Here is a 27719-nt window from a genome sequence, read left to right as displayed (position 1 = left end):
TAAACTTGATATTTGGACTGAAGCATTTGCAGAGAGAGTTTTTGTAAATACACTGTAAATTTCCAGCAACATATGTAATTAAGAGGCTACAGAGGTAACATATTGGTACATTTAATTAAATAAATGCACCAATCATGGGCTGATATTTACATTTTGAAACAAAAATTAATTCGTTAATTGTTTATGTAGATAATGTTTATAACAACAACTTACTTGTCAAACCAGGGTTTCTTGGCAAGAATTGCTCCATCATGCGGTCCTGCTCCTCTCTTCCTGGAGTCTGATTCTAAAACTATCCGAGTGCTGTTGTTGTTTGACATTTTCTCTGAAAGAATTACACACACACAAAGAGGGAATTTAAAAGATAAGAAAATCTAATAGGAAGTGTATTATATTCATGAAGAGAGGCCAGTGCTCACGGTTACCTCTGTGGGGCAGATCCACCTCACCCATAGTCAGACCAATCAGATTGGGCCGCTGAGCGTTGACTCGGTGTCTGTACATGGGCCGCGAGGTCATGCTTGGGGCTTCAGGATTATACACATCTGGCTCAAATGAGTCTACAGATCAATAACAAAAACAGCTATAATTAAAAAAACAAAACAATTATCAGCATCTTTATTTATTTAGTATGTAAACTACCATCAAAGACACGGATATGTGAAGACGGTTCACTCCTATAACTGAAGAATGAGAGAAACTGCAACATGCAATATGGAGGGATATGTCCCGCCTTCGACAAGAACAGATCTCTGATAGGTAAAGTTATTGCATCACTGCAGCTGCCGTTAAAAGCTCCGGTTCCCAAAGAAACCCGAAACTTGCGCTTAGGACTGCACTAGCTGGTCTAGCCTGAAAAATAAGCCTTTTTGGCACTATTTGAGCATAAAAACAACATTTATGGGACAGCTCATGTACGATTTTGTTGCTGATTTGAAATATGTTATTTAATTGTGAGTTTTCAGATTCCCACATTCAAATATAGGACTTGTTCTTGGATGCTTGAAATAGGTAAATACGGCCACCGAGTGAATAGACTTTCCTTGAAAGGGACTTGACTACCATTCAAAAGTTTGATGTCAGTATGTTTTTTTTTTTTTTTTATGAATAGATTTTTATTCAGCAATAATGTTACAAAAGATTCCTATTTTAAATAAATGCTGCTCTTTTAAAACTTCTGTTCATCGAAAAATGTATGATGGTTTTCACAATATTATGCAGCACATCGGTTTTAAGCATTGATATTATAAGAAGAAAGCAACAAGAGCACCTAAAGGGACAGGGTGGTGGAAAAAATATATTTTTTAAATCTTTTGCGTTCCCCCGAAAAACTTTGCGTTCCCTCGCAAAACCTGTTGTGAGCTCGGACAAACACTTCCTGTTTAATGTCCCGCTGGCAGTGTTTCCGAGCTCCGTATGTTAACAATGGAGCGGTTCATAGCGTTTTAACTTAACTCAAATTAAAAGACATGCGGTCAGTGCTTAGTTCAAGGAGTTCAGTAAAGTTGGCAATATATTCACAGATTCGAACTTCCCGGATCAATAACTCGTGAGCTAAACGCTGTAAAAACACTAATGACACCTATTTGCAATCATAGTAATGTAGACAACGAGCTACAACCCAATTTTCCTCAAAACGAGCTTTATAATATAAATTGGTCTCTATGATCAGGCAACTCCAAAGGGACCGTCGGCAAAGTGCAAACCCGAGTCCCTTGCCGCCACCTATTGCTGTAATAACGTAACCTGCACTGACTGACAACCTGTCTAAATGCACGAGCAGTGCTGATACTCGTGAAATATCAGCAGTTTTAGAAAGCCTCGTCCAGTCAGATTCGAGGATCGGAAACTAATTGTTATACATATAACAATAGACCAACAAGCTTATTGTCAGATTTACATTCTGTTATGTGGACCCTTATGTTGACATTCTGTTTGTTTCCTTTAGTTCCTGTTTCATTGGTTACTGATTATGTCCTTGTTTGAGTATTAGTTTCACATGTCTACTTTACTTTTCTTTGTTCTAACCCAGTTTATATAGCCCTGTGTTTCAGTTGTTCTTGGTCAGTTCTCATTTATGCATTGTGTGGTTTGCGTTATTCTCCTGCACGTTCATTCAGTGTTTTGATTATTAGTAAAGCCTGTTTTGTTTTTGAATCTCCGTCTTCATGCCTGCTGACCACAATCTAACACTTATTTATAAAGCAAAAAAAAAAAAAAACTTTAATCAATAGATCGTTATCAAGAGAGTCGTAATCAATAGAATTTATTTTGAACTGAAGGCAGGCTGGATATACGTTATTTCTGAGATATTCCACAGCATTGTAGTGTTGTGTTTTTCCTCATCTATTTGTCCATCAACTTAGCGTTAATCAAGGTTTCTTTCACCAAAACCAGTCATAATTTACATATATCCTCATATGGGTCACTTAATATAAGTTCAGGCTCAAGATATGACAGTCTACATAAACACCTTCAGAGTCAAGCAATCACTGTATTAGACATGACACATCTATGAGCACTAACCTGAAGTGAACAGGGGTGGTGGAGGCTGTGTGATCGGAGGCCGGATCCCTGACGTGACTATAGTCGGCACAGAGCTTGTCATGGAGTTCGGAGGAGCGTCCATACCAGAGGGCTGCAGGGCCGGAAGAGGAGGAGGAGGACCTGAGAGAGAGGAACAGAACATTTATAAAAGACATTCAACAATAAAAGGGACCTATTATGCCCTTTTTCAAAGTCTTTATTTTATTGTAGAGGTCTACTAGAATAGGTTTCCATGCTAGAATGTTCAAAACAAATTTTTCTTCACATATTTGATATTGAAATATCTAGACCAGGTGAAATATTTTGGTATCATACTTATACGTGTAATGGGGTATTATAAAGGTATTCATGATGTACGTTAATGCATTATATCTCTTTATAAATTACTGTGACCAAAGATAAAATGCATTATAGCATTTTCAGATTCCTTGTTACATCTGAAATTGGTTGTTTGCCATTTAATGAAATACACTTTATAAAGGGCTACGATAAATAGAAAATTATTATAAATGTGGTTACAATTATTCATAAGATCATTCAATGCAATATTAGGTGCATTAGAAAGCTAAATTAATGCATTGAAATTACTTATAATGCTACTTATACTGTGTGTATAATGGCTTCAAGTAAAGTGTTACTTTAGGGTCACACCTGCTACAGGCGGAAGGCTGGGAGGCATGGTGCCCGGTGGAGGCACAGGTGGCCTGAGGTTCACTGGTGGAGTCAGGAGTGAGTGAGGGGGCGGCAGACCCGGAGGAGGTGGGCCATCCACTCCAGGAAGAGGCGGTGGCTGGAAAGGTAGTATGTTGGGAAGATTAACATCCTCCACCACCACTGGATCACTTCCATGATCGAAAGGACACATGTCTCCTCGCATACAGAAGCCTTTCTCTGTCAAGACAACCAAATCAGGATGTTACTGACATAGGAAAGATGGTTAATCTGTGAACACTGTTCACCGATTAGGGTGTTCAAAATTCTATACCATCATAATCACGACAGCGTTTCCTTGGTGGTCCGCCTCTGATGAACGGCGTGTGGTCCTGTGGGAATTCTGACCAGCTCTCAGTGGTGTTGTTCCCATGGTGTGTGGGAGCGATGACAGTGATGGTGCTACTGAGGGTGGGCACTGGGAAATGAGCAGAGGAGGTCCCAGGAGTGAGAGGTGTGGCGGTGTAGCCATCGGTGGTCGGGCCCTCCTGACGTTCAGGGCGGCTGTGGTCGTATTTTGCCTTTACAGAATCTCGCTCTAGAAAGGCAAGAAGAGCATTCAACAGGAGCGTGAAAAACAAAAAAAGCAAGCACTGTAAATGGTGCTGTAGTGTGAGATTTGTATGCAAGTACTGTACAGTTTAAAAGGAGTCAGTTTTCAGTAATAAATGAATACTTTTATACAGCAAGGATGCTTTAAATTGATCAAAAGTGACAGTTAAGACTTTGATTATGTTACAAAAGATTTCGATTTCAAATAAATACTTTCTATTCAAAGAATCCTGGAAAAAGTTTTCACAAAAATATGAAACAGTTTTCCTTTAGAAATGTTTCTTGAGCAGCAAATAAGCATGATTTCTGAAGGATCATGTGACACTGGAGACTGGAGTATGATGCTGAAAATTCAGCTTTGTCGTCACAGGAAAATAGTACATTTTAAAATATATTCCAATAGAAAACAATGATTTTTAAATTGTAATATTTCACAATATGTGTTTTTAATCTAATAAATGCATCCTTGGTGAACATAAGAATCTTCTTTCAAAAACATTTTTACTTAACACTTCAACTAAAATGACTGGTTTTAGTTAAAGTATTTAAGTCAAAATATTTCATGCAGTCAATATCAATACGAGTTACAAAATATAATGCTGTTTAAAATAGTTTTAGGTGGCACTATTTCATATCAAGTGTACACATACAAATTCAAATGACAATAACTATCACCACCAAAGTAAAGTGCCGTCACACCTCTGCTTCTGCTCCTAGTGCGAGTCCGTGAGCGAGTTCGCGATCTGCTGCGGTCCCGGTCTCTGTCCCGGTCTCTTTCTCGGTCTCGGTCACGAGTGCGGTCCTTACTCCAGCTGCGACTACGACTCCGAGTGAAACTGCGACTGCGTTCTCTTCTGCGGTTGTAGCGTTCTCGGTACGAGTCCCTTCTGGGTGGGTTACGGTCATACTCTCGTTTCCTGGTGCGGTCATCTTTCTTGCGCTCATCTATTCTCCTGTACATTCATTTAAAATAGAATAGAAATACAGATTAGTGTGTGTGCTAGGCATTTTGGGAAAGTTAAATGTGTATAATGTTAGTCTCACCTGCTGTCTCGGCTGTACCTGGAGCTAGACGGAGGACTGTGGTTTATTCTCCGGGTGAATTTCTTTTCTCGATCCTCATCTCGGCTGAGCTGCTTGTAAAATAATCAAAACCATCAAACACAATAGAAAAGAGACATCTAAGGTAAAATTTCACAATAAAACTTTAAAAGTTTGGGGTTGGTAAGATTTTTTTATGTTTTTGAAAGTTGTTGTCTTATGCTCACCCATTTATTTGATCAAAAATACAGTAAAAACAGTAAAACTGTGAAGTACCATTAATAACTGCTTTCTATTTGAATACATTTTAAAATGTAATTTATTCCTGTGATTAAAGCTGTATTTTCAGCATCATTGCTCCAGTCTTCAGTGTCACATGATCCTTCAGAAATCATTCTAATATGATGATTTGCTGCTCAAGAAACACTTTCTGATTATTATCAATGTTGAAAACAGTTCTGCTGCTTCATATTTTTGTGGAAACCATGATACATTTTTCAGGATTCTTTGATTAATAAAAAGTTCAGAACAGCATTTATTTGAAAGATATTTTTTCTTTACTGTCACTTCTGATCAATTTGATGCATCCTTACTGAATAAAAGTATTTCTTTCTTTCAAAAGAAAAAACAAATCTTCCTGACCCTAAACTTTTGACTGGTAGTGTATCATCATTTAAGGACTGGTTTTTTTTTACCTCCTCTCTCTTTGATTCATCTTTCTCAGTGCGCTGGTGAGGTTCAGTTCTGCTTGCGGAAGTCAGTTGCTCTGGTTGAGGTAGGTAACTCTTTGCATTCACAGCTTCAAAAAGTTTATCCACAAATATCTGTGTCTCTGAAAACAAAATCAAACGTACGTTAACAACATCAAGGGTTCGGTTCTGACAATGCAGCAATATAAACAGAGAAATAAGTGGCATGGAAGTGAAGCAGCTGTCAGCCGAATATCATCAAAGTAACTTCAGAAGATTATTAATAACAACCACCTTGACATGATCCAACTAGTTAGGGAACTGCACATCTTCAGAACATTATATTGGATTGTACCTTTCTGAAGGAATACATCCAACTGGTCAATGCATAGTGCTTTCAACTCCTTCTCGGATTTGTCTTTCTTCACCAAGGCAACCACATATTTCGCAAGAGCAGAAGGGTCAGCATCACATCTGCGGGACAGATACATATACTTCAGTTAGAAGATTTCACTTAAATGATCTCCAGCTGCACATAAAGAGTGCAAAATGCAGTTCTGTCCTTGATATGACATCCTACAATATCTTTACAGCAAATTTAAATAATCTGTACAATAGACTCAACTACCAACTGCTAGTAACTCATAACTACTAAGAAAACCAGATTCAAGCATTTAGCATTCAAGCTTATAGTTAATACTACTATATTGTTGTACTAACTGCAATACAACTTAAAAACGAACATACAAAAAGAGAGTTAAATCATGAGTCAATGCATTTGTCCGTTATAGTCGCATAAAACTGAACCCACTGACATTCAGGAAGATTTCAGTAAAAATAATTATACAGCATCAATGTGCGAGGCTCATTTTAATGCACAGTGCATCACTTACATGGGTTCAAGAGTCTTCGAGAGCCATGTCTTCAAGGCATCGAGGTTTTCAATGATCATTTTTCAGGGGAGGGCTGTTTTTCTGCAGCTGTGCCCCTGTGAGAGTGGTCAACAACAGTGAGTTTGTAGTCTAGTCAGGATATAGTAATGTGTTTGTACTGTCAGGCCTCATTCACTCACTCACTCACTCACCGCCCTCATAAACTCCGGCTGGAATATCACATCTAATTGTACAGCAGTCGGGGAAGACAGCCGGTAACTGAGAGCTTAGATACGGTGTTTAATTTAAGAGTTGGTTGGGGTTGGTTTCTCTGCCGATGTGAACGAACTGTCCGCCACACTTTCTGCTTTCTTACTTTCGAGAAATGGCGACTGTTTACTCTCGCGGGCAGATCTCGCGAGAGCACGCCGCCGCACACGGTCACTACCGGAGAGTTTCTTAAAGGTGCAGGCAGCACCAAATCAGATTTGCTACACTGTGTGGAAATATGTTTCTTTAAAAAACATTTCAACTTTTGTGTCATTTGAATTTATTTCATACATACTATGGCATGCGACCATTAACCGACATCAGACAACCGTGAACTTAATTGTATTATTATAATAATTATTAGTATTATCTAACTTTTATTATTGACCTAAAATATCAGGGGGTACTTAAATTAGAGCAGTAGGATTTCTTTCGAAAGGAAATTTAAAAGATAAAAAAAAAAAAGTGATAGCATGGGGACAATCAATGAATTATGAATAATTTACTGCCATTGTGTAATAAAAAATAAATAAAAAAATAATTAGTTTAAGAGCATTTTAAAATGTAACAATCTAATCACAAGCACTTAATTTTTTGAATATATATATATATGTATATATATATTCAAAAAATTAAGTACTTACAAGTATATACTAACTCATATGTGTGTGTGTATATAATTATTAAAATTAATACAATTATTTTATTTTGTGACGTAACCCTGTATTCTTCTAATGTTCTTTATGTTTAGGACACTCTTGTCTGTATTATTATTTTTGTATCATGCATAGTCCTGTTTCACACTAAAATATATTTGTCATGTCATATATGACTCAATGAAAACAAAATCTAAAGATTTGTCACTGTGACTCTGTGATAAATAAAATAATAAATGATAGTGTAAAGATTCACAATGTCTCATTCTAATGATGTTGTAAAAATACACAAATAATCAGTTCAGTTCACTCTCATTCAGTTCAAAAACAACTTAAAAACATCAGTGAGAGTTTTCAACAGGACTTTAATGATAAATCTTCACGTATAACAAAGCATTTTCTCTGTACAGATCAAGGAGACATTTAAAACAAATCTCTTACAATTTGCCGTACCTGGAAAGTGCCAAAAAAAAAAAAAAAAATACAATTCATAGACAGAAATAAAATTCATGCTGTACATTTCATACTGGATTCATAAATAAGCACAGATATACACACACACATCCATTAGTGACGGCTAAAATAAAAGCAGCTCAGTAAGTCACAGGTCTGACATGACGGACGAGTCGCTGCTGAAGTTTGTCTGGCTGTCCACAGGGGTCACGAAAGGTCATGCTATTGAGTCACTGATCATGGAGTCGAATGTCCATGACGAAAGAGAATAAAAAGGCACTCCATTCGTTTAAAGGAAGAAAAACACATATACATATAAAGAGATATGTGAATAAAAACAGCCACCATGGGAATCTCCGGTTTAAAAAAAAGAAAAAAAGACATTGAGAATCTAAGAAAAGCAGGATTTTAAAAAAGAAGAAATCATAGCATCAATCTAGATCTCTCGGTACAACTATATGAGCAACCAGCAGAATCAGGGAGCACTTTGTGACAGGACATAAAACAAACAACATCCCGATTTAGACTTCAAATCTAAACTTCAGCACCATTGCAAACTAAAGCACAAATATGGAAGAACATACAACACACACCAAACAAAACCAACATCCTGATAAAGACGTCTGCGTTTTGGTATTAGTAAGTATCTTCATATAATTGATCACTTATACGTTTCAAAACAACCGTCCTTTAGTAAAGGAATGAATTGCGTCACTCAGAAAGACATTAGTGTAAGAAAATGAGAATTAAAACAAACTAAGCCCTTTCAAAAAAACACTACGGGAAAGATAGCGTCCACCAAAATACCTCAGTTATTATCACAATGTGAATGTTGTCATTTGGAAAAGGCTTCTTAGACTTCATATGGTTTTACCATTGTGACTATAATTAACTACGGCATTTTGCCAGAAACTATGGTACATTTTTGTAAGGGAAACAAAAACACACATCCTACGGTGAAGAAATAAAAACTGCATATGGAGGAGCAAGAATTCAGACGTCAATCAGTAACTGTGAATTCTCTAGAAGGCCTGGAAGTTTACCTGCATAGTAAACCAAGACTGCATGGCTTAGAAATAGAAAAGAGGAGGGGAAACAGCGTCTCACCTGACTGTCGAATTACACGGCATTGGTTCTAGCTGTCCCGTGGTACACAAGTACCCCCGCTCCCCTGTGTAGTGCTCGGTTTGGATACTAGGAAGACTGCGGAGCATCGTTTAACCAGTGGAATGCTTCAATAAGTGTCATCAGAGGGACGAACCGTATTGCTTACTGTCTCACAAAGCCCTTCGAACTTTTCCCACTTTGTATTTGTAGTGTTTTATCCCAACTAAAATAACTGCAGGTGCAACAACTCAAACTGTAGTACTGCATATACATACACAACATTGAAATCAAATCTTGTATTCTTCATTGAAATAACTACATCGTAATTCAAGTAATGAGCATTCACACGCACACACAAAAAATAAAATAATCAACCTTAGCACTCCACACACATCAGTTTTGTTATAAAATGAAGCAGTGTGTGATGTGTTGGTCTATTGGAACAGAATACGTCACACGTACTGTGAATTATACTGGTGTAAATGATCGTCCACCTGTCGAGGTCTGTGCCAAAGCAAGACTGTGCAAATAAATAATGCCTGCGTCCACTGATAAAACAAATCGAGGAACATACAAAAGATCTCCTATGAAAGGCCACTGAAACTAAAAACCACATAAAATGCATATCCGGACATAGACAGATATTGTTGTAATGATGCTGATGATGACTGTGTGGTAATGGTGGTTAACATAAAATGGGCGTGGTGGAAAAAGACAGAGAGGGCGGGGTCAGGAGGGTCAACATTAGGGTTTTCACAGAATTCAGACACACATAGTCAGATGGTGCCCGCACCAGTCCAACTACACGTTTACGCCAACACATACGACATGTACGAGGGAACATGCATACGGCTGGCTCTACAACACACAGATTTGCATACAGGTGCTAAAAAAGTTCCTTCTTATTGATTCAGAGAGAGGAGAGCCATCCTCTGAGCTGAAACAATGGATTTGGGTGATTGACAGGGCAGTGGGCCAATCAGGCGGGAAGGCTGTGATTTAGGGGGCGGGGTCAGGGCTGCTCTTGGGTGTGATACTCTGTTTCTCCAGACGAGATCTGAGTGAGACGCTTACTGGAGCCCCAGAGTTTCCTCGTAATCTGGCCAGAACGCATCTGAGGAACGGAGAGGAAAGGAGAGAGGAGAGGAAGGGGCAGTGAAGGATAAAAGGAAAGAGGAGGTGAACAGTGGGGGGGAAAAAGATGATTGATGAGTGCATGTGAGATCATCTGTGCTGGATTCACTTTGAGGTTAGTGCAAAATCAAAAGGTACTTTTCAAGTGAGGCAACTCAAAAAAAGATGAGATAAGGAAATGATAATTGTATGTACTGACTATGTATGTATACAAACCCAAAGGCCCGAAATATACTCTATGCAAGTACGCAAACACAGACAGAAATGCTTTGCGAATGCATTTCAAGCGAATGGTCCTGTTGCACGTACTTGAAAAAGGCAAACTGATTCAGTGTTCCATTTTTTTTGCCTGAGGCTGAGGCTTCATTTGCCTTAACTAACCTCAGAAATCGATGGGGAAATAGAGTTAACGTCAAATGATCTGTGATAATTCAAGGAAATCAAGTGCGATTAACTTAAACTTGCTAAGAAAGATTCTCTACAAGCGTGTTCCACTATGAAAAACGTGAACATAGAAGACAGTTTGTATTAATGTCCGTTATAGCACCCCTTGTGGAAATGCTGAGAACGGCAAAGGTACATGCTCTGGGTTACGTTTCATTTCGGAAATCACTGATGTGTGAAATCAAGTTTACGTAGATAGAAGCGTCTGTGATTATGTACTGATGTAGAGAATTTTTCTGGCTGTATTATTCTCCAATCAAAACAAATCAATTCATCTAATGCAGAAACCCAAATGCTGCTATTCAAGCTACTGATATTAAAAGAGGAAATCCTTGAGAACGCTTTGCATTGTTTGGAATATTAAAAAATAGCTTCAGTGTTTGGCATGAATACCTATGCAATCAAGCACATCGAATTATGTCCTTAAAGAAAAAGAAAAAAAAACAATCATCAAAACCCTCCTCTAATGATTTTACGTTTTTAAAATGATTCTAAAATTAGCATGACACTACGAGTTATTTTATTATTACTTCTGCCGTTGGCATTGTTAGTAGTATCATCTCTGGTTAGGCTACAACTCCAACTGCTAATAGAAAACTAAGTAAACAACATTTACACGATTACCACTGATTATACAACAAATGCTCAAGTTAAAAATCATTGGCAATAGTTTCAATGCACGTTTACATTTTTATGTTTCTGTGTGTGTGTAATGTTTGTTATGTTTATGTGATTGATAGTTTGGGTATGAAATTGCTGAAAAATGTGTTCAGATGTTATCAGCTAAATCTGACAGTACTATTGTTGGGCATGTCTAAAAAAAAAAAAACGTAAATTATGTTAAAAATGCAGATTGGAGTTATGGTTTTGGGTTCAGATTAGTCTATAGTCCCTATTTAGATAGCTAGGTAAACATGTGCACTTCATGTATCTGAACTTGACACCTGCTAAGTGTGTGAGTGTGTGTATTTGTCTCAGATGACGTCATGGCTGAACGTGTTCTGGTCTCTGAGATGCAGCAGGCGTGCGGGCGATCGCACCCGCAGTGTGTTCATGAGAGGCGAACCCTCCATCCTCTGGGTGATGTAGTTCCTGAAGGAGTTTTTTACCTCCGCGGGTTTCCCGACGCCCACCACGATCAGCTTGCCATCATTGAGTCCCACCAGCATGTGAGATTGTTCCTTGGTCACAGACACGCTCTTGATTGGCACCCGCATCGCCATCGGCGACACACACAGAGTCAGGCTGCCGTGATAACCAGGAGAAAGGGTGGGTTATGATCACGTTTAAAAAACAGCCATGCTTACGATCTGATAGCAATCATAAAACATAAACACAATTACTCGATTACCAAAATAATCGTTAGTGACAGTCCTAATGACACTCAAGAGCCATTACTTTCTGGCTTCAGGGAATTTAAAGGATTAGTTCACTTCAGATAAAAAATTTCCTGATGATTTACCACATCATCCAGGATGTTCATGTCTTTCTTTCTTCAGTTGAAAAGAAATTAAGGTTTTTGAGGAAAACATTCCAGGATTTTTCTCCATATAGTGGACTTCAATGGGGTCCAACAGTTTGAAGGTCCAAATGTCAGTTTCAGTGCAGCTTCAAAGACTCTTCACGATCCCAGCCGAGGAATAAGGGTCTTATCTAGCCAAACCATTGCTCATTTTATAAAAAAAAATTATATTTATATACTTTTTAACCACAAATGCTCGTCTTGCACTAGCTCTGCGATGCGACACGCATTACGTAATCACGTTGAAAGGTCACGCGTGTTCCGGTTCAAAAAGGTAGGGAAGGGCGAAAAACTTCATCTCATTTTCTCCTCCTACTTCAAAATCGTCCGACATCGTTGTTTTACCTGTTATTCATTACTTTGCAAATGGCGTTTGACTTAGTCTTTGCACGTTCGCTTTGTAAACTAGGTCGGTACTTCCGCCTCAGTCACGCGTGACCTTTCAAAGTGATTACGTAATGAGTGGTGCATCGCAGAGCAAGACGAGCATTTGTGGTTAAAACTTATATAAATGTTTATTTTTTTTTACAAAATGGCCGATGGTTTGGCTAGATAAGACTCTTATTCCTCGGCTGGGATCGTGTAGAGCCTTTGAAGCTGGCCAAACTACAATTTGGACCTTCAAACTGTTGGACCCCATTGAAGTCCACTATATGGAGAAAAATCCTGGAATGTTTTCCTTAAAAATCTTAATTTCTTTTCGACTGAAGAAAGACAGACATGAACATCTTGGACGACGTTTGGGGTGAGTAAATGATCATTTAATAATTCTGAAGTGAACTAATCCTTTAACTGCTGAAACTGCTTGGTTTTAGAAAGCTGATGCTTGTATGAGTTCACCTGTACAGATCTCTGACAGACAGGAAGCCCTGCTCGCTGCCGATGACAACATGTTCTCCTGAAACACACATGTCTGTCACCTGCTCCTTCAGAGGAGCGCTGCACAGATGCTTCCCGTTCACTGAGTACAGGTGCAGGGCGTTCTTATCCTGCAGACACCACACACAAAGAGGATCGCTTTACATGAGCACAAAAATATGTGCGGGGAGAAGAGGAACTGAGTCATGTTTGATACCTTCAGTGTGGCTTTGCCCTCTATGCAGGTGTGCACCACTAGATGTCCCTCCCAGGACACAGCCAGGTGCATGATGGACATGGGCAGAGAGCTCTCACACGGCGGCCGCAGAGAGCGCATGTACTGACCTCTCCGAACAGAGTGAATCATCACCGTTCCATCCTGTGACACACAAATGCCTTCATTTTTATGGTTCTACTTTTTTTTCCTTCTTAAAATCCCATTTTCTGCCCAAAAAATCTGCTAATTTCTTTAAATACTTTAAGGAATTATATATGTAAATGAGCTCTATTATTATTGGTTAACACAATGCCACTAATGATGTCAAGTTTATGAATCCTGAATAGGTGTGAGAAGTAAACAGTTGCTGCGTCCCAATTCACGTATCCATCCTAAATAGTATTTAAAATTAGAATTAGTGTGTCTCAGATCATTGTATGTTGTAATGAGTATTCCACTGATACCCAGATGGTCTATTCAGACTATTTCTGGTTAGAAACCGAAGTGCAGATCATTGCACACTCTCACAGCTAATATTGCCCACAACCCATTGAGCATTGGACGAAGATTCAATTAGAACTACAATTTTATCCACATTATATTTCATCTGCAACAGAAATTGTCAAATTTTATAAAGATGCGCTTGGTCATTAACTTTTAAACGCATCATTATGCAAACACAAGGAGAGTCGCTGCATGAAAGACACACGACTGGCAGATCAACGTGCTCGTGCGTTTCTCTCCGATACGATAGGAAATTAAATAAAATTGAATATGGAGGATTTTAACTGTGACGAGATGATTGACAGGGCAGTTTAAACAGTGACAGGATGCATGTACCTAAGAAACAGAGCAGTCCGTTAAACACAATTATGATGAAGTAGTTTGTCCCTAAGCTTACCTACTATTCAGCTACACACTCAAAAGTATGTACTTTTCTTCACAAAAACAGTACATACTTTTAGGGCATTGTATGAGTAGGCGAATTGGGACGCAGCAAGTGTTTTTGAGTGACTGTGTGAGAGACGAGTCTCACCCTTGATCCAGAGACTGCCATGTCCAACTCTGTGCTGATAGACACACTCACAACCTCATCTGTGTGTCCGTATAATACCTGCACTGGCTTAGAGGACAGACCCACCGGAGCACCTCCCTACACACACACACCAAGTTAAACAGAGTCCCAGCACAGCAGTAGAAATACAACCCCCTTTATTTGAGGAGAGGACTCAAATGATCCGCACCTGCTGTAACACCTGCCACACCATGCAGGTGGTGTCTCTGGAGCCAGAGATCAGGTGAATCCCAAAGTGATCTGTGGCCAGGCACGTTATGATGTCTGCCGACACAGAAACATAGACACAAACATGCACAAGTTAGCAGAACTCTTTCCTGCAACTCAAGGTTAAAGTGAGAACGTACAATCTGGATGCGTTTATTCATGAGATAAAAACAGAACGGCGGAAAGAAAGAGAGGAAGAAGAGGAAGTTCAAGAGAAGCAGAGAGTTTCCATTACCCATGTGGCGGATATGTTGCCCGACTGTTTTGCCCTTGACAAGTGACGTCACTCTCAGGCTGTTGTCCCAGTGGCCTCCACTGAAGAGCAACTTCCCGTCATGAGACACAACAAACAGGTGAGCGGTGACTTCAACCCCGGGAGAGAACGGCCCTGATAGAAACCTCTGAGTCCTACAGAGAGAGAAAGATTTTAAAGGAAGTGCAGGGAAGCTAGGAACAGGATGTGAGAGGTTAACCGTCAGAGAGACTCACTTTGGACTGGCTACGGTGGGGTCTTTGATGAAGGTGAAATAGTTGGATATGTTCTTGTCGTAGGGCAGCCAGCCATGAGTTCCCATCAAGCAGTTGTGGCTCAGCGTTACCTTGATGACCCAAATACACATTATTTATGATTAGAGTAAGGGTATTAAAGACAATGTGGAATGGTATTTGCAGTGGTGTAGTCTAGTTTTTTGTAGTGAGTATACTCTAATATAATACCGCCAGACCCCCCCCCCCCTTACCCCCCCTTACCCCCCCTTACTTTATGAATGAAAGTGTGAAAGTTCTGACACAAAACTAAGTTGATACATATCCTCACGCTTTTTTTAAGTGGGTATACGCAAATCCTTGACCTTTTCTAGTGGGCATACGGCGTATACCTGCGTATCACGTAGACTACACCACTGGGTATTTGCAATGCATTTATTTTGCAAATGGCCATTATTGTAAAATAAACACTGTTAGGGTGATCAGGACTCCAACAGTACATAGAAAATAATAGAAAATAATTATATTTTTATTAATATAAAATTACTTTGACTCAAATATTTTTATTATACATTTTAATATTTTTATTTTTATTACAATGTACATTGATAAATCGTCCAAAATGAGAGAGGATAATAAAAAAAATGTATGTTGGAGTGATCAGGACCCACACTACATTATCTCACTTAATAAATGGCCTTTTACCTAATAAATAAACTCAAATAATTATACATATTTACTTTTATTTATTTAAATGATATATAAATTATTTGAGTCAAAATATTTTTTACATATAAAACTATGTAAATGCAATACTACATGCACTGATAAAATGTGCACAATAAGACAAGGGACCTTAATCAAAAAAAAATAAAAAAAATAAATAAATAAATAAATAAATAAATAAAAGGGTCAATTCAGATGTTATGCGTCTTTAAACCGGTCTGTAAGACGAGGCTAATGAAGCCCAGACTTACCAGAGTATCTGGACTCCCCTGCGAGATAAATGAATGTGATTGGTTCTTAGGGACAACAGCTTTAACCAGAGGCACATTATCACTGATACCCTAAAACACAGAGAAGAACCTCCATCAGTCCACAGCTGTCACTCAACAGAACAACACCTAAATGAAGGACTGCTAATTCAGTCACCTCAATGAAGAATGATTTGAGTTCAGTGAGGTGCTCAAAGATGTTGAGAGGACAGGAGTCCAGACGAGTTCTCCTCTTCTCCAGCTCTTCCAGAGAGAGACGCACGGGATGGGGCTCCTGAATGCACATTAACACAGAGCATCTGTCATGTTTATGTCATCTGTACACTAATGCTATGCATTTAACGGTAGCACTTTATTTTACAGTCCTGTTCCCCATGTACATAATATGTACTTATTATAGTATTAACAACTGGGTAATAACTAGGCTCTAACCCTGAACCCTACTCCTAAACCTAACTTTAGCCCATGTACTTACATTGTATTGCCCAGCACTTTCTTAGGTAAGTATACTGTAAGTTCACATACTGTAAAAAACCCATTTAACACTGAAAATTTTTAATTCTGCCATCATTTACTCAGAAATCAAGTTTAAAACAAAGTGAGGGTAAGTAAATGACAAATGTTTTGTGTGAACTAATTCTTTAAAGATGCTGCAAATGTTCAGTGACCTCCATCTGAGCTTGTAATAACACAAGCATCGGAGTGGCGTACCTTCAGTAACTGGCACGGTGTCTGTCCAAAGTTACTGATCATGCCTTCTAGAGCTTTCCTCTCCTTCTCATCTGTGATGGCGTCCAGATCAACAGCCCCTAGAACAGCCAGAGACAGTCTCGTTTTGCTCAATTTAAACGTTGCACTGTATTAATTATGTTTACACTATAAACATAAGTGATAATTTGTAGTCATTATCGCAAAATAGACACCAACAGGTTGATAAGGACCCTGATGTTAAACAGACACGTTTTATTTCACCCGAAAGGACTTTATTTTTGTGAAAATACATTGTTTTGGTTATTATATGACTACTTACTAAATTAATTAATTAATAAGTGTGCATAAATTATGGATATATGTAGAAATTATTTTGTTATGTGAGAAGAGACAAAAAAGACATGAAACTACCACAGCTATGTATGAAATTCAAGACCACGGTGTTATTTTAGTATTATTTTATATAGTGCCATAGTATTTATTAATTTTAAGAATTAGTTTAAAGGACAATATTCATTCACCAACATCATTCTAGCACAGTAACTGTGGTATTTGTACATAAATGGTGCCTTTTTATCATGTCTAGATCAATGCAACTATGGTTTCTATTATTTATTTATTTTTATTGCTGTAGAAATGGTAGTTAAAACATTTAATAAACTGTAGCTGTAATAAAATTAAGTCTGTCATCAAATTAAATTACAACATATCCACTAAAAGTTAATGAGCATGTTTACATGCACACCAATACGCTGATAACTACCAAAACTCAGTTTATTGAAATAACTCGATTTACCGGTTTACATGCAAATCAATGACCTGGCAATGCAAGTTAACCGTGTGGTTACAAGACTGTGCTAAAAAAAACAAAAATAGATGTAAAATCCATGTATTTCTCTCAGAGTAGTCTATTTTTATATTGTGAGTTGTGATGTTAAATAAAGCATTAAAAACCCCAGAGTAGTTCAAAATGTCAGCAGGACTTATTCTCCTCTCATATTTGAAGTTTCTACAACTGTGCCACTTGACCTTTGGCTGCACGAGATGAGAACCCATTTTTATATTTCTAGGGATCAGAGTTTGTGATATATTTCTTCTCCTACCCTACCGCATAATTGGTTTAAGAACATGCGTTTAAAAATTGTAACGCACTCATTGTTACACAAGAATTGGTAGCAAAGGCTGTTATCGACATTACAACTTCATACCTTCATAAGTGCAGTAATAGAAGACATTAAGGGCCTCCACTGCATCTGGGCCCCTCTGTTTATAGCCAAAGATCAGATCAATCCATTCATGCAGATGGGCCGACACATACTCTGATTCCTGGGCAGACACACACACACAACATCCACATCAAGAAAGTGGTCACATGCTATGCTTCCAAACCATTATTTCTCTAAGGATAGACCTGAGGCCATCAGCCATTATGAGAGGAATCTGCAGCCAAGAGGTGACTGGGAAAGACTCTTTTGTCGTTCTAGTTTTGTAACCTTTCACAAAGCCATCACTTTAATAGGACAGAATCAGCACAGGAATTGAGAAGAAGAGAGAAACGGATAATAAGAGAGGAGCGTATTCAATTACACATCCCTCCCTGGAGGCTCTCTATTGAGGTTAGTGGAGAAGAGCTGTGATGAGGTCATCAGAAACGGGCTCACCAGGGCTTTGCGGTGCTTGTAGATGAAATCCTCGGGAGATTTGGCCCATTTAGGCAGGATGACATCATTTACCCTCTCTTTAGAGATCTGCAAGCGACCCAGGTCAAATCCTACAATGAAAGAGAGACCGAGACGATGAAGGGAAACATGACACTTAGTAAGTTGAAATTAAGTTTTTAAAAGTGAGGTATCATTTTATTTTCTAAATGAGTGTTCAATTTTCAAACAGCTTGAAACACTTGTTTAAACTATTTATTTATTCTTAATTGTTTGTCAGAAATTAGCATGCGCATGTGCACGTTTCGACATGTAGATGTGCTTTGGAAAGGCTGCACAAATTTTGTTACAACTTTTGTGTTGGGTCATATCTTTTTTAGTGTTTTTCACACTGACAATTTTTGGCAAATTGCATGGAAACCAATGGAAACGGAAAAGTTGTACCCAGTTTTTTTAACACAACAGGAGGGTTTAAAAGCTTTCTTCTATTCCAGCTTGACTGGCAACACTAGCTCAAACAATCTTGTGATTTTGGGATGGAAGCTTGTGTTGGAATAAATGAAAAAAAGTTTCTCTGAGAAATGTTTACTCTGCTCACCGTTCTGGTTCTCCAAGAACTCCGGGAAGTAAAAGAATTCTGGGATGAGCTCTTTGACATCGTTGGGATTGTCCATGAGGGTCTGCCAGGTCGCAGGAATGGAGTGAAACTGACGGTCAGCACAGTCAAACCTGCCACAGACAATCAGACCAACTTTATTCATTTAATAGAAAATAGGATTTTGAGAAGATATGATTTGAAAGCCATAAACACATTTACATATGACTGCCCATGTTTAAATATCAATCAATCAATGGCCAATCATTACAGATGCCAATCTTAAAGGTACAGTAGCAAAAACAGGCTGTTTAATTCTAAGGATCAGAGAGAGAGAGAGAGAGAGAGAGAGAGAGAGAGAGACTGGAAAATGTCCATGAAAAACTAAAACAATCCTGATTTTAGTACTTGAAAACTTGATTAACAGTATATTGACTTCAGGGAAGATTTTAGAATATGAGGCCTTTAAATGAATTTCACTTCAGTGACCTTTTCTTTTCAAAGTATACAGAAAAACGTTGTGATTTGGTTGACAAAAGACACAAGAGAACAGACAGAAAAATGCTGACAATGAATAAAATGGCAAACAGCAGTAAAAGCAGAGAAGCCTGACCTGCCGCTCTGCAGCTGGATGTGCAGGGATGTGAAGGGCTCGACTCTGATGAGGTAATGCATGACTCCCGCAGCGTTCGAGTAGTGCGTGCCGTAGTGGAAACGGTCTATGGTGCCCGTGGGGTCTTCAAAACTCTCATATCTGCAGATCATTTACAAGCACATTTATCAACTGCATTTATTGCTGCCGCGAAAAAAAACGACTTTCAAAACATTTGCTCTAGTGAGCGGCTTCACTGTCTAAATAGGAAACTTCCTCCTAAATGAGCTCCCTACAACTGAAATGGAACCTAATACACATTATATAAACAAAAACTTAAAGTTAAAAAGTTAGATGCGATTAATCGATTTGACAGCACTTAAATAATATTTAGAAAAATGTTAAAATAAAAATGAAAAATAAAGCAAAATAAAAAAACAAAGCACATAATAAAATTACTAAAACTTAAACTAAAATTAAAAATTAAAAATACTATAATAGTATGTCAATCAATCAACATTTATTTGTTAAGCACATTTAAAACCAACACAAGTTGGCTAAAGTGCTGTACATGTCTAAAATATATACATGTCTAAGTATATAAACAACACTATTAAACAGTGAAACCTGCAGTAAACACTGATATTTCTATCTTAGTAAATATGATCTGATAGGACTGAGAGAACAAGACAGAGACAGAAACGTAAGACAGAAACACACTTCTCTCTGACGGCTTTGGCATTCCTCTCGTTCAGCACTGCCACAGGTTTGGAGAGATCTCTGAACACACGCGGGTCTGACAGATCCAGCTCTTCTGACGTATAATCCGACAGGATCCAGGGGAACTAAAAATACGCAAGATCATTTAGGTAATGAATGAACGCTGATGTGTGACCATACAGTGATTTCACCAAGTACAGCATCGTTGTTTATCCTGGAACAACATTCCAATCAACCAATCAGATTTGAGGGACAAGTTTGCAGTTTATGTCAAATTTAGGCTTACAACAAGAGTTAGGTGCTTCTACATCAGTGTTATTCACGTATCATTTCCCTCTGATTTTAGGGATGAGTTATGGGTAGGGTTAGGACTACATTTTCGGACAGGAATGTTGAAAATACAAGAAAATGTGTTGATCCAGGAACATGTCTTACTTGGCAAAATCACGTGACCATACTGCAGTTGAAACAGAATGACGAGCGTGTGTGTAAATGTCACTCACCACAGGATACTGAGCCAGATCATTATACGTCCTTCCTGCTATAGTGTTCAACTGCATCAGGTAGTCAAAGTTTGAGATCTCCCTGTTCACCCATTTCTGATGACAGAGAGAAGTGAAAGTCAGTACTTAATCAGCTCTGAACGTTCAGTCTACATATACAACATCAAATCCCTAAACTGAGAGTGCCTCATACGTCTGCAGTGACCTGTGTGAGTCCAGAAGCTTTGAGCAGCTCCTGCGGTGAGTGAGTGGCCTGAAGAGAGAGAGAGCGCAGCAGCAGCATCCGGCTGTACACTTTATTACGCACCTGTCAATCAAACACAGAAACAACCTGTCAATCACACCAGATCCACCTATAGCAAACCACAACCATCCAATCCATTTCCAATGGACAAACTCAAGTCCCTTGGATACACATCACAATGGAGAAGAAAAGATTATCGCAACTTCCGTTTCATGATGACTTGAAATATTTCTGACCTCCTTCTTGAAGTTCAGGAAGTAGTTGGTCTGGTCGATGAGAAAGATCTCTAACGCCGAGCGTCGGAGGTTGTATCTGCGCAGGTGGATCTCTCGGATCTGAGACAGAGGCCATTTAAAGTCTTGACCTACACCTGAAAATGGAGAACATCAACACCATCTCTTTCCTCACATACACGACCTTTGACCTTCACACTGCACTTTCACCGTTCCTCCTCACCTTCCTCTTTCTCTGCGCTGCTGTCGTAAAAGTAGATGTGTTGTGTGGTGAGCTCAAGCCGACCCGGATAGACGTCGACCACAGTGACCAGCTCGCAGTCCTCTGAGATCACCAACTTCTCCTTCTGACCTGCCTCTTCTGAATCAGCCCTTAGAGAATGACAGCGAGCGTGTTCACACACACAGATATTTTATCAAGAAATTAATCGTTTTATTCCACAAAGACATAATAAATTGACAATAAAGACATTTCAAATAATTTTTGTTCTTTTGACCTTTTAATTTATCAAAGAATCCTAAAAATCATGGTTTCAACAAAAAATATGAAGCAGTTCAACTGTTTTCAACATGAATAATAATAATTGTTTCTTGAGTAGCAAATCAGCATATTAGAAAGATTTCTGAAGGGTTAATGATGCTGAAAATTCAGCTTTGATCACAGGAATAAATTACATTTTACATTATATTCAAATAGTAAAAAGTTATTTTAAATTGGAATATTATTTCACATTAATAGACCCGGTTTCACAGACAGGGCTTAGATTAAGCCAGGATTAGACCTTAGTTTAATTAGGATACTTAAGGAGCTTTTATAAATGTGCCTTAGATCAAATAAAAAATAAACATTACTGGTGTGCATCTTGAGACAAAGCAATGGCACTGACATATTTTAAGATATCTTAGGTTTAAAGGGATATCACTCAACAATTCTGTCATGATTTACTCACATGAAGTTGTTCCATGAGTTTGAGTATGAGTTTCTTTCTTCTGCTGAACATAAAAGAAGATATTTTGAAGAATGTACGAAACCAATCAGTTGTGGGACACCATTGACTTCCATAGTATTTTTTCTCCATTCTATGGAAGTCAATGGGGTCCATCATCTGTTTGGTTACCCATATTCTTCAGAATTTCTTCTTTAGGGTTCAGCAGAGGAAAGAAACTCATACAGGTCTGGAACAACTTGAGGGTGAGTAAATTATGACAGAATTTTCACTTTTGGATGAACTATCCATTTAAGCCTTTTCTGCAAAACCGGGGGTTAATGTTGTTGTTGTTGTTTTTATTAATGCAGCCTTGGAGAGCTTCCAAAAATCTTTGAACAGTAGTGAACATACAAATCAGTAAACTGATTAATGCAAGAAATCTACCTTGACATGTTAATATCAAAATGTAAACAGACTAAGCTGTTTAAACAGCAACAAAGATATTTATATGCAAAGAGCCAAATTAATTGTACCAATTATTTTAATCTAAAATCAACACATTTACACATTAAAGAACAATTTTCAAGGTGTTTCCATGAGATTGCACATTTATTTTTGTTATATCCATCTCCAATTATTGTGTAAAAGTGATTGGCTTTTGCTCCTGTCCATCTAAACCGAGACTCACTGATTGGCCGATGCAGGATCCTCCTCCAGGAGTTCCAGGATGTCATCCTCCAGATCACTGACCTTCACCTGCTTCACCGCCTCTAACAACAGTGACTCAGCATTTACCTGCTGGTGCTGCACACCTGAGGTAACACACACAAAACCAGTTATTTCCCCAAATGCAGTCACATGATTCATTAAAAATTCCAGGTGACCATCTTTATATGCGTGTATGTCTTACCCAAGTTGTCTCTCAAGGCACTGGCTTCCCTGTGGGGGTCAAAGTTGTAATTTCGCACCAGTTTGAGTCGCATACGGGAGTAGTTCTCAGCGCTAGAGAGCTTCCAGTGTGTGTCCTTCTGCTGCCTGCCAAACACAAACAGCTGCTTTACAGACCTTTCTTTTTTTTTAAATAGCCAATAGCTTTTAGTCTGTTACACCCTGGGAAAACCACATTTTAATAGTCTTAAAAAGTATACGCACGCACACTCTGCGACATCTACACACTCACTTGTCCACCCAGGGTCCTCTTTCACAGAAGAGTCCTCTGCGCGCTGCCCTCCACTGCCTGAGGGTGGCGCTGTTTTGCGTGTGGATTTGTTTCAGCATGCTGTTGTACCTCAGGTTCTCCTGACGCCCTCGACGACTGAACGGTTCCACAAACTGCTCCTGAAGATTTTTGAGAATAATGAAAATGTTTGTGAATGTCTGATAGCCATTCAATTCTGCATTAAATTTGAAGGGCAATAATATTCGCTGCCTCCATTCTGCTCACAAAGGCTGCATTTATTTGATCAAAAATACAGGAAAAACAGTAATAGTGTGAAATATTATTGCAATTTAAATGAACTGTTTTCTATTTGAATACATTTTAAAAATGTAATTTATTCCTGTGATTTTCAGCATCATTACTCCAGTCTTCAGTGTCACATGATCCTTCAGAAATCATTCTAATATGATGATTTAATGCTAAAGAAACATTTCTGATTATTATCACAAACAGTACATTTTTGTGGAAACTGATACATTCTATTTCTTTGCCAAATTGGAAGTTCAAAAGAACAGCATTTCTTTGAAATAGAAATTCAGTAAGAATGTAAATGCATGAAAACACTTTTGTATGTGTGTGTAGATGTTTTGGTACCTGAAAGCGTATCTTGCTCTCTCCTCTCTCTCTGTCCCTCCGGTGCAGATTGAGCATGAACGCCTCATAACAGTCCTTCCAAAAAAGGGCCATGTTCTCATGACCCTGACTGAACGTCTCAAGCTCATACTGCTTCATGTAGGGGATAATCTGACGAGACAGACAAACAAAATTTAGCTATACAAACTACAGGGGGCGACGAAGAGCATGCTACTTGAAACAGAAAATAAGTATTAGAGTTCGACCGGCATGAAATCACAATTAACTGCATTTACTGTAGTAATACAGCTCTTACATATTTATCCAAATAGACCCTCCACTCCGGCGAGCTGCAGTACAGCTGGAAATCCTCAAAGAACGAAGGACTTCCGTTGGTGTCGGGGAGGGAAGGGAGGTGCAGCTCCATGTACAGGAGTTTGTGGACTTTAGACAGGAGGGTACGGAGAAGAGGCACTAAAAACGAGTAGGTCTCCTCTGTCCGTTCCTCGCTCACGGAGCGCCTGAGGATTCCCTCCACGCGGCCCAGAAGATAACAGGCCTCGTCCTGAGAGTCCACCGTCTTGGTTTGTAAGATGCCATTCAGTTTGGCCGTAGCCATGGCGCACACCTGCCGGAAATGAAGAACAAACAGTGTGAATAAATGTACGATTTTTAGTATCAGATATTGGTATTGGAGCATGTTTAGGAGTACTAATACCAATAATTACTACTGATCAAAAATGTGGGGTCAGTAAGATAAAAGCTTGGAGCAGAATATTTACATAAAATGCCACTCTATATCTCCCAATAATATGTCTTAGTAAGATGAAGTTTGCATGCTTAGTTTTATGATCAAAGCTCTGTAGTTATTATTGTGGGAGAAAAACGTATATAATGCAATGCAATACAACGATGATTAAGAGATGTACAAATAAATGTTCCTGACCTCAAAAGCCTGATGGATCATATTGGATACTCACATTTTAACATGATAAAATATTTATGGATAATCAAGTAAACCTAAATTGCTTCCATCCAGAATGTGTTCATCTTGAAATATTACTAACAATATACCAGTAGTTACTCTTATGTTGACTTCATAAAAAAAAATATAAAAAAATCATGTACCATGACCTGAAGATGAAAGTTTTTAAAATTCATCTATAAGACCTTTTACTTGCTAAAAAAAACTATGAACTACCAATCAGAAGGCATGTAGAAGATTTGGTCCACTTTAGACATACTAACTATAAGTGACTTTGCAACAACATGTCAACTAACTCTCATTAGAGTATTAGTAGACTGTCTGCTTAATATCTGCTATTACTTTTTTACATACTACTGACTATAAGTAACTTTTCAAGTACATGTCAACTTATTCTACTCACCCTAACCTTACCATAACAGTCTACTTATACTCTAATGAGAGTTAGTTGACATGTAGTTGCAAATTAATGAGAGTTAGTTGACATGTAGTTGCAAAGTTAGTAGAATGTCTAAAGTAGACCATCAAAATCAAGTGTAACTGAAGAGTGTGTACAACAGGTTTTTTTCAGCAAAGATTATGAGGCTAATGAGGTCTCACCTGCGGATCTTCCTGAGCCATGAACCCGAGCAGCAGCCGTAGTCCCACCTGAGACAGCTGGAGCCACTGCATCCCTGAGGCGTACCACACCATCAGCCCGTCCATCAGAGTCACCGTCTCATCCAGAACCTTCTCAGTCCACAGGGCGGGATTCACCAGACCCTCGGCCTGTAGGAAGTCCTGCACCACGTGAAGCAAACGCACTGCATTCTCTGTGTGCTGTGGCAGCGTGGCCGTCGTCGCCTCGCGGTTATCCGTTACGGCCCATTCCAACATCCTCTCCATCAGACTGGACAGAAAGAGGTTAGCAAAAGCATTAAAAGCCCAGTCAGACCACGGACGATAACTATAACGATAAAGATATAGTTCTAGAAATTGTTCTGAATATAAAAGAATAGCAGAGAGAGTCCACACTACAACTATAGCGATAACAGCACAAAGAAACTATATAATAACTGGAGTCACTTTCGGAACAACTGAATGATAAAAACATTGCCAATCAGAATCAATCCTGCTTTAAGAGCTTGAGCATTCAAAGCGGCAGACGACAAAACTGCAGCACGCGCTTACAATAAACAGAACAATATCTGCTGGTGTGGACGCTAATATAGTTATCATTCTCTGTGTGAATGGGTCTTAGTTATAGATTGATTCTGAGTGCTAAAATGAGAAGCAAAACATTTGATTTAATGGAAATTTTGGTTTCGGCTGAAATGCTTTTGGAGGGCCGAAATCATTGACTAAAATGGTGACGTTTAATTAGCGCTTCTCCTATGGTGCATTTTGACTGTTTCTGTGTATATTCCGTGCACACAATGTGGATACGATACGACAGGTAAACACGTCAGCTGCGCGGACGCTAGGGCTAGGTTGACAATATCGATTTCTCGCTTTTAATCGATCTTCATTTTGATGAACTGAGATCTATACTTTTAGTCTATGCTGTTTTCAGTTGATGCATGAACAAAACTTCACTAAACATTAGTACTTTAATAATCGTAAAAAGCTTTGTACTTTAATACTTTTGATATGAAACAAAGTCATTTCATCATTAAAATTAAATTCCAACAATAAATGTGGTTTTGTGACAGATCGCTATAGCGCCTCAGTGCAAGCGGCACATGAACAGATCATCTTTATAGCACAAAATAAACATCAGAAGTTGTTAAAAGAAACAGTACAACCTACCGAATATATTATAATATAATGTCACATGTAATTGCTCAGTGTTTTAACTGCAGAAAGACGTCAATAAAACAGCTTGTAAACAATATGTTAGGTAATGTTACATTTAATTCAGAAAAGCCATTCAATGTCCATAAACTCGTTAGTCAGCTAGAAAAAGAAAAAAAAACTCTAGAGAAGAGCATTTAGCAAAATATACAGTGCTATGCATAAGTTTAGACACCCATGCTAAAGTTGACTAAAAAGAGGAATAAAAAATCATCTTTTGGAAATTGAACTTAATGCCTTAATTTAAAAAATCTGGAAAAATCCAACCTTTAAGGACACCAATTTTCTTTGTGAATGAATAATGTATCGTAAATAAATAAATGTTCTTCCTTAAAATACAGGGTGCATAAGTTTGGACACCCCTATGTTAAATTCCCATAGAGGCAGGCAGATTTTTATTTTTAAGTATTTTTTTTTATTTTTTATTTAGGATACTATGCATCCTGATAAAGTTCCCTTGGCCTCTGGAATTAAAATAGCCCCACATCATCACATAGCCTTCACCATACCTAGAGATTGGCATGGGGTACTTTCCATAAGATCATCTCTCAATGCAAATCAAACTAGCTATTAGGCTAACTGAAATAAAACCATGCCAATCTCTAGGTATGGTGAAGGCTATGTGATGATGTGGGGCTATTTTAATTCCAAAGGCCAAGGGAACTTTATCAGAATGCATAGTATCCTAAAAAAAAATTTTTTTTAAATACTTAAAAATAAAAATCTGCCTGCCTCTATGGGAATTTAACATAGGGGTGTCCAAACTTATGCACCCTGTATTTTAAGGAAGAACATTTATTTATTTACGATACATTATTCATTCACAAAGAAAATTGGTGTCCTTAAAGGTTGGATTTTTCCTAATTTTTTAAATTAAGGCATTAAGTTCAATTTCCAAAAGATGATTTTTTATTCCTCTTTTTAGTCAACTTTAGTATGGGTGTCTAAACTTATGCATAGCACTGTATGCACAATATTACATAGTAATTCTATTTTTACTTCATTATTTAATGCGTGTTTGAATAAATCTGTCATGAAAACAATTACAGCCACCATTTAAATGTTTATTTTTCAACAACTAATTGGGG

The 27719-nt window shown here is 38.3% G+C and overlaps 2 protein-coding genes across 14 annotated transcripts in view; both read right to left on the bottom strand.

Annotated features, from left to right (window-relative positions):
* Window positions 1-6817, bottom strand: part of rbm26 (RNA binding motif protein 26) — a 40638-nt gene extending 33821 nt beyond the window's left edge. For 4 of the 7 annotated variants that reach the window (XM_084425719.1, XM_084425718.1, XM_084425721.1 and 1 more), the window contains exons 1-11: window positions 6625-6817; window positions 6434-6528; window positions 5896-6014; window positions 5547-5683; window positions 4855-4946; window positions 4510-4763; window positions 3533-3796; window positions 3199-3438; window positions 2527-2667; window positions 426-560; window positions 214-325 (exon numbers count right to left, since the gene is read on the bottom strand). In XM_084425719.1, coding sequence (XP_084281845.1) covers window positions 214-325; window positions 426-560; window positions 2527-2667; window positions 3199-3438; window positions 3533-3796; window positions 4510-4763; window positions 4855-4946; window positions 5547-5683; window positions 5896-6014; window positions 6434-6492 — 1553 coding nt within the window. In that variant the 5' untranslated portion in view covers window positions 6493-6528; window positions 6625-6817. Of the gene's footprint in view, window positions 1-213; window positions 326-425; window positions 561-2526; window positions 2668-3198; window positions 3439-3532; window positions 3797-4509; window positions 4764-4854; window positions 4947-5546; window positions 5684-5895; window positions 6015-6433; window positions 6529-6616 lie in introns of all 7 variants that reach the window. The other 3 variants (XM_084425722.1, XM_084425724.1, XM_084425723.1) reach the window with 3 other exon arrangements.
* Window positions 6818-7683: 866 nt separating this feature from the next.
* The window catches only part of nbeal1 (neurobeachin-like 1), a 61792-nt gene continuing 41756 nt past the window's right edge, over window positions 7684-27719 (bottom strand). For 3 of the 7 annotated variants that reach the window (XM_084424800.1, XM_084424805.1, XM_084424801.1), the window contains 25 exons: window positions 25399-25687; window positions 24130-24441; window positions 23835-23984; window positions 23202-23359; window positions 22932-23056; window positions 22710-22833; window positions 21316-21464; window positions 21096-21229; window positions 20809-20922; window positions 20616-20711; window positions 20113-20237; window positions 19414-19554; window positions 18804-18934; window positions 18209-18318; window positions 17756-17873; window positions 16548-16645; window positions 15994-16110; window positions 15819-15908; window positions 14845-14954; window positions 14591-14763; window positions 14318-14412; window positions 14110-14226; window positions 13074-13235; window positions 12839-12987; window positions 9911-11721 (listed from right to left, as the gene is read on the bottom strand). In XM_084424800.1, coding sequence (XP_084280926.1) covers window positions 11451-11721; window positions 12839-12987; window positions 13074-13235; window positions 14110-14226; window positions 14318-14412; window positions 14591-14763; window positions 14845-14954; window positions 15819-15908; window positions 15994-16110; window positions 16548-16645; window positions 17756-17873; window positions 18209-18318; window positions 18804-18934; window positions 19414-19554; window positions 20113-20237; window positions 20616-20711; window positions 20809-20922; window positions 21096-21229; window positions 21316-21464; window positions 22710-22833; window positions 22932-23056; window positions 23202-23359; window positions 23835-23984; window positions 24130-24441; window positions 25399-25687 — 3658 coding nt within the window. In that variant the 3' untranslated portion in view covers window positions 9911-11450. Of the gene's footprint in view, window positions 11722-12838; window positions 12988-13073; window positions 13236-14109; window positions 14227-14317; window positions 14413-14590; window positions 14764-14844; window positions 14955-15818; window positions 15909-15993; window positions 16111-16547; window positions 16646-17755; window positions 17874-18208; window positions 18319-18803; window positions 18935-19413; window positions 19555-20112; window positions 20238-20615; window positions 20712-20808; window positions 20923-21095; window positions 21230-21315; window positions 21465-22709; window positions 22834-22931; window positions 23057-23201; window positions 23360-23834; window positions 23985-24129; window positions 24442-25398; window positions 25688-27719 lie in introns of all 7 variants that reach the window. The other 4 variants (XM_084424804.1, XM_084424806.1, XM_084424803.1 and 1 more) reach the window with 3 other exon arrangements.

Source organism: Rutilus rutilus (assembly GCF_951802725.1).
Source record: "Rutilus rutilus genome assembly, chromosome: 12".
NCBI lineage: Eukaryota > Metazoa > Chordata > Actinopteri > Cypriniformes > Leuciscidae > Rutilus > Rutilus rutilus.
The sequence above is the reverse complement of the archived record's forward strand: the minus strand, read 5'-3'. Positions and strand labels throughout refer to the sequence as shown.